Source organism: Lactuca virosa, chromosome 1 (genome assembly GCF_052849685.1).
Source record: "Lactuca virosa cultivar CGN04683 chromosome 1, Lactuca_virosa_CGN04683_v6, whole genome shotgun sequence".
Taxonomy (NCBI): Eukaryota; Viridiplantae; Streptophyta; class Magnoliopsida; order Asterales; family Asteraceae; genus Lactuca; species Lactuca virosa.
The window spans coordinates 97,381,038-97,388,335 of NC_136426.1; the positions used below are offsets into that span (position 1 = coordinate 97,381,038).

A 7,298-nucleotide genomic window follows, 5' to 3' on the forward strand; every position below is an offset into this window, starting at 1 on the left:
GCCAAAATGTAAAAGTCAAAGTTACAAAAATATAAAGAGAAAAAGGAAAAAAGATTTGGGGAAACAGTTGACTGTGCACGAGTAGAGGCTAGGAAAATGAGAAAGGGTTTTGCAATGTTACTGATGTTTTCATGTAAAATGAGAAAGGGTTTTGGTTAATGTAATGTTAATCGTGCTTTTTCTAATGATGTTTTGTATTAGTTATGATAAATTGGTTTAATTGTTGGTGTTATTTGTAATGGTTGCAATGTCATGAATCAATGTAAATTATGTCCACATGTCATTACTTGTTTTGTCACATGTTACAACATACATTAGCAAAAGCTTGTTCAAAAGGCTGCAATAAAGAGGCTGCTGCTATTAAACAATGAAGCATTAAGATCTTATCAAGATAGCATATATATTAAGAGGCTGCTATGAAAATAGCATAATAAATTAAGAACTTACCAAAATAGAATACATTAAGAGGCTGCTATCAAATCATGAAACATCAACTTATCAAAATACCAAAATTTATCTTGCATGTTAAAGCTCGATAAGCTTATAAATTTACCAAACATATAGTCTACAAAAAGCATATGAAAATAACATAATTAAAAAAGTACTTGTAAAGATTTAAACATCTTAACATGCAAAATAAAATGTCACTAGGTACACCTAGGCTTCATCTAATTGGACATGCTTGTCCAAGCTGCTACCTCCACAATCTTTATCCTAAACTGCCTTCCTAATCTTCATCTTTAGCAGATTCCTAAACTTCTTCAGAACCACATCATGATGAGTATTGAGACTAGTCAACTTATGTAGTGCAAGAGTTTGTTGGGTAGTATGCAATTGTCCAACATTACCCACTTCAGCTTGACCCATAGCATCTTGAATCACTCCATCATCAACACCTTCAGTTTGAACCCCTTCATCTTGACCCACGTTTGGTTGAATCCCTTGACCTTGAAACCCTACAATAGTTTTTTTTGTCAAAATTGTCATTTTTACCTTTTTGGTCACTAAAGTCATCTGGACCACTTAAAACTGAAATATAATTAAGAACATCTTGAACCCTACAACATTTTTTTTTGTCAAAATGACCATTTTGGTGGTTTTGGTCATCTGTACCAAATTTAATTAGCCTTTAACCCTTAATAAATCAAATTTAAAGATAATTAATTTGGAAAGATATCAAACTTATACTATATATGATTAGTATTAAATAGGGTTTACATTAATATGTGGGAGTTACATAAGCCTAATAAGTTAGAAAAAAAATGAATGAAGAAGAAAATGAAATAAAATAATTTTACTTGTTCTAGGCTTAGAAAAGAAAAACAAATATGTTATGATGTAATAATTTTGCATGTGTTGGAGTTAGAAAGAAAAAGGAGAACACTTGCGCAATTATAACAACAATTGGTAAAAATATGTCATATACATACATACATCTTAGTGGTTGGTATTTGGTAGTACCTGCTTGTGCCTGTATAACAAGAGGCTTGATTTTCCTGTTTTTCATCTCTTCTAGCAACCCCATGGCATCATCCATTTTCCCTAGTTTACATGCAGCATCGATAGCAATATTAAACGAGATCCCATCAACAAAAACCCTTGATTGCTGAGTAAAATGCTTGAACACGCATAGAGCTTCATCATGCATGTCCAAAGCACATAAGTATTGCATCATCCGCCTGACAAACTTATGATCGGTTTTAATACCTCTTGATTCCATTTCCTTACAAAGATCTAATGCCTTATCAATGTCCCCTTTCTGACAATACCCTCGAATTAAGTCGCCATAACACAATGCATCAGGGACAACTTCTCTAAGCTTCATGTCAAGAAACACATCTTCTGCATCTTGTAGCTTCGACTCTTTTATAAAACCTCCAATGACACAAGAATATGCAAAAACATCAACCGGCTTATTTGACTTCCTCAAATTCTTTACTAACTGAAAAGCTAAATCAGTTTTCCCTTTGCGGCAAAGCCCATTAATATACATACTATAAATCAAAGCATTAGGTTCAACTCCAGCCTCTTTCATTTCTTCAATCACGTTCCAAGCTTCTTTCAAACAACCATTCCTACAAATATCTCTCATCAGAATCGCATATGTAAGCACATCCGGAATCATCCCATTCCTCATCAGTTCTCTGAAAACCGACACTATCATCTCCTCTTTGTCCTGTTTAATTAACTCCCACATTACAAAATTACTAGTTCGTGTTGACACCACAAGTCCTCCCCTACTTTTCATCTCGGACAAGGTGTGTATGGCCTCCTCAAACTTTCCAGCACTTGCATACACCTCAACCAACCCATCAACAGCTTTTATCAACTTTTCCTCCATCAATGCGTCAAACAGATCATCAGAAATTTCAAAAGCAACAACTTCCCAATTTGTATTATCAATAACATCATTAATTAAGTTATCTGACCTTGCATCCATGCCCCAATCCCAATGACACAACAATCGAATAACTGCCATGTAAGTTTCTAAATCATGTTTAAAACCAGACTCTTTCAGTTGACGAATAAATAACAACGCACTGCTCCGTTCTCTTTTCAACTGGTCATACGTTTCAATAGCCTTAAACTTACCGACTTTTTCAAGCGGATGACATAACACATTGGTATCCGAAGATGAGTCTGAAACGTCCGAGCATGCTGCATATGCAAGCGATCTAACAGATGTCCAACGTAGATTCCAGGAACATTTTACAAGATTAGAGCAAAAAGCCAACCGGGTAAAATGAGGCGGCATAGCGTTTAAGGTTAGTTTTTAGGGTTTAAGGTTTGGAATAGGGAAACGGAACACTGATAAATGGAAATCTTCGTTTCGTTTTAAAACGATTGATCTCCAAAGAGTTTGGAGGAGGGAAACAAAAAACACTGATAAGATTAGGTAATGTTTGACTTATTCAAAGCCATTGTTAGTAAATTACAGAAATGGTCCAGTAGTTGGTAAAAACCACATTTAAAGTCCAGGTCTATAAAATATGGCACGAGCAGTCTTTATGGTTTTATTGTCTTACACAACACTAACTTCAATACTTCATTAGTTTTTGCCGTTAAGTGTATTAAGATTGACAATTATGCCCCTGTTAACTTAAGAGAGAGAAATATTAATCTTTTTTTCAAAAAACGCTAGCACCTGAAAACTCCAAATCACACTCAACAAACATACAATTCTTTTTCATTTGGTGTTGCCTCAGCCAATTCTCCTTCGGCCACCACCTTCGGTACAAATAGTAGCCAGAAATTGATTGTGGGTGATGGTGGTGGAGCTTCTTATTTTGAGTTGTGAGTGCAACTTGAAGCGGTGAACACCATCAAAAGAACGATGGGTGTTAATATCTGTTGAAAATAACAAGGTTAAATATTACAATCTCGTATTTATTTATAATCTAGAGGGTGTGATATGTACAAATGTTATTCTTCTGGGTTTAAGTGATTTTACAGGAAATGCACGCGGATCTTAAATGGGTCAAGAAGACTTCGGGTTGAATCCAGGGTGAATCCATTTTACGTGGTTGACATATAAAAGAAGAGAGAGAGTGTATCTGATCACAATTCTCGATCATTCTCTCATCTGGTTTCTCTCAACTTGAAGCTTTTCTCTACGATTAGGGTTTCTCTATGTTTAGAGTCTCTCATTGTTAGATCATTAGTGTTCATTATATCTGTTGTTCTTTTCTTGTTGATCAGTTGTTTCAGGTGAGTAGTTCTTAGTTCTTACATCTTCTGATTGTATTTTTAGTTTAGGGTTTGAGTGTTTTGTTATGAGAGTAGTTTAGGGCTTTTGTAGTGAGGTTTTTTTGTAAGTTCTTGCAAACCTTCTGTTTCTTTATCCTTAAATGATATAAGAAATGAAGATGTTGGAAAATTTGTGATTGTGAGCTTTTTAACATGGTATCAAAGCTACGGTGTAGTATCTGTTGAAGATCTTGGTGATTTGAAGACGATTTCGTACAGGTTCGTCTTGCTCTCATCCTTATCTGGTTTTTTTTCTTTTCGTGTGTCTTTTGTGACTAATCATGGTTGGTGAAACACCTGAAGGGAGTGGTACTCCCAAAGATGTTCCTGTTGATTTTGATGACCCATTGTACATTCATCCGTCTGATAATGCAGTTACTTCTATAATAACAATTAAATTGACTGGTAATGAAAAGTTTCGAGTATGGCATAATGCTATGACTAGGGGCCTTAAGGCCAGGAATAAATTGGTTTTTGTAGATGAACTATAACTCGTGAAAAAACTGATGACACTAAAAGTTCTAAATGGGAACGTGTAAATGCTGTTGTGTGTAATTGGTTGCTAGGATCAATATCCGAAACTATATATGCTAGTCATGTTTATTCTGATAATGCTAAAAGTATTTGGGATGAATTGTTTGAAACTTATAATAAGGCTGATGGTTCTGTAATTTTTAATATCCATCAGCAGATAAATACCTTAAAACAAAATGGTTCTTCTCTTTCAGACTATTATAATAAACTTGACTCTTTATGGAAAGAATTTGATGGTTTGACTAGTTTAACTGAATGTGTATGTGAGGCTGCTACTAAACTTAATGATCATTCTAAAATGATGAAATTAATGCAATTTTTGAGTGGTCTTGATGATGTGTATAATCAAGTTAAAAGTCACATTCTCTTAATGGAACCTTTACCTAATGTTAAAACAGCTTTTTCAATTCTTTCTAGAGAGGAGTCTCTTCAAAAGAATGGTTCTCTGAGTTCTGTTTCTTCTTCAAAACCTCAAGTGTCTGTTTTTAATAGTAAGGTTACTGATTCAAAAAGAGGTCAAGGTCAAAATAGGTTTAGAAATCAAGGGTTACAGTGTAAGCATTGTAATCTTAAGGGTCACACCATAGAAAGATGTTATAAATTGATTGGTTATCCAAAAGATTTTAAACCAAAGAATGATAATAATAATAATCAAAATAAGTCTTTTTCTGTGAATTCTTCTTCTATTGTTCCAACCAACAATTCTGTAGTTTCCTCTGATTCTGTTCCTAGTAGTGAATGTCACTATCTCACAAGTGAACAGTATTCTAAATTTCTTCGTCTCATAAATGAGAACTCTGCTAGTGAGGATGTATCTGTTGCTGCAAATATGGCAGGTACATCAACATATTGTTTTAATTCCTTTGTTAGTTCAAATAATTCTCAAAGTTGGATTGTTGATTCTGGGGCAAATCAACATATGATTGCCTCCGAGTCACAACTCCAAGACACTGTGGATGTGTCTAAACTTAATCTTCTTGTAAAACATCCTAATGGTTCTTCTGCATCAATAAATAAGATTGGGAATATTCACTTATCCTCTAATCTTACTTTATTTGATGTTTTTGCTGTGCCAGATTTTAATGTTAATCTTTTGTCTGTACATAAACTGTGTAAGGATAATGGATGTGAGGTTACTTTTTCTGAACATAATTGTAAAATTCAGGATTCACTATCAAAGAAGATGGTGGAGAATGGTAGAGAGTCTGGGGGACTATATTATCTAGATCATGTTCCCTCAGGTAATTCAGTTAGTCTAAATAATTCTAAATGTTGTGTTTCAAAGTTAACTTGGCATAGCAGACTTGGTCATCATGCTGACCAAGCCTTAAACTCCTTAAAAGATAAATTGAAATTAGGAAATGAATCTCTTCCCCCTTGTGATGTGTGTCATAGAGCTAAACAGACTAGAGAGTCCTTTTCTCTTAGTCAACATAGTTCAACTCAGTTAGGTGAATTAATTCATCTAGATGTTTGGGGTCCCTATAGACTTGCTTCTGTAGAAGGGTTTAAGTATTTTCTGACTAATGTGGATGATTTTACTAGGGCTACTTGGGTTTTTCTCTTAAAGTCTAAAAGTGAAGTTTTTGATTGTTTTAAGTCTTTTGTGAATATTTTATTAAATCAATTTAGTGTTAATATTAAAGTTGTGCGCTTTGATAATGTTACTGAATTTGTTAATAATCAAATGAGATATTTTTGTATAGAACGAGGTATCATTCATCAGACTTCCTGTGCTTATACTCCACAACAAAATGGGGTTGTGGAAAGAAAGCACAGGCACATTCTTAATGTTGCACGGTCTCTTTTGTTTCAATCAGGAGTTCCTGTAAGGTTTTGGGCAGATGTTGTTCTAACCTCAGTGTTTTTGATAAATAGAATGCCTACTTCAGTTTTAAATGGCTCTTCTCCCTATGAACTTGTTTTTAAAAAGGCCCCCAATTTTGATCATCTGAGAATTTTTGGTTGCCTTTGCTTTGCTGTCAAACAAAATATTAATGATAAGTTTTCTGAGCGTGCTGAAAAATGTATATTATTAGGATATTCATCTGATAAAAAGGCTTATAAACTTCTTAGTCTGGATACTAACACTTCTTTTATGTCCAGGGATGTGAAGTTTTATGAGTCTGTGTTTCCTTACAAATTAAAGTCAACAAATGTTGACAAAACTTTACATAATTTTGGCCCTAGTGATCCATTTTCCTATGATGATTTTGATACTAATGAATACTTAAATGATTCTATTAATCCTGATGAGTTGAGAATAGAGTCACAGTTGGATGGTGCTGATGCAGCCACTCACCTGGATGATATTAATTCTAATGATACTGTCAACCGTAGTGGCGAGGCAGTTGTGCCTCCTTCTACTGGTTTTGTTCCTTCTTCTTCTGATATGTCTGAGGAAAGTAGTCAGTTACCCGTAATCCCTTCTGTTGAGCAGTCTGTAGGTTCTTCTAGGTCTAGACGTGAGTCACATATGCCTGTAAAGTTTGTTGATTATATTGTTGAAGGTAAATATAAATATGGCATTGAAAGATCTATCAATTATTCCTTATTAGATAATAACACAAAATGTTTTATTTCAAATTTAAATAAAACTGTTGAACCAAAAGATTATAAGGAAGCTTTAACTGATCCAAACTGGGTTAAAGCAATGAATGAAGAGATGGAAGCTCTTCATCGAAATAATACTTGGGAAATTACTAATTTGCCTAAAAATAGAAAACCAATAGGTTGTAAGTGGGTTTTCAAAATTAAATACAAATCTAGTGGTGAAATAGAAAGGTATAAAGCTCGCTTGGTAGCTAAAGGGTATAACCAAAGAGAAGGAATAGACTTTGAAGAAACTTTTTCTCCAGTTGCAAAAATTATGACTGTTCGTATTGTTATTTCTTTGTCTGTTCATAATTCTTGGCCTTTATATCAACTTGATATTAATAATGCTTTTTTATATGGTGATTTAACTGAGGATGTTTATATGTCTCTTCCTCCTGTATACTATTATACTGGTGATTCTA

At 34.1% G+C, this 7,298-nt stretch overlaps 1 protein-coding gene across 1 annotated transcript; it reads right to left on the reverse strand.

Moving 5' to 3' along the window:
• Window positions 1-662: 662 nt before the first annotated feature.
• Window positions 663-2,584, reverse strand: LOC145105762 (uncharacterized). Its single transcript, XM_079042838.1, has 2 exons — window positions 1,462-2,584; window positions 663-956 (listed from the first exon to the last, which is right to left on the reverse strand). Exons 1-2 carry the CDS (start codon window positions 2,477-2,479, stop codon window positions 715-717), a joined length of 1,260 nt encoding a protein of 419 aa, XP_078898964.1. The 5' UTR covers window positions 2,480-2,584; the 3' UTR covers window positions 663-714.
• Between the last annotated feature and the right edge of the window lie 4,714 nt (window positions 2,585-7,298).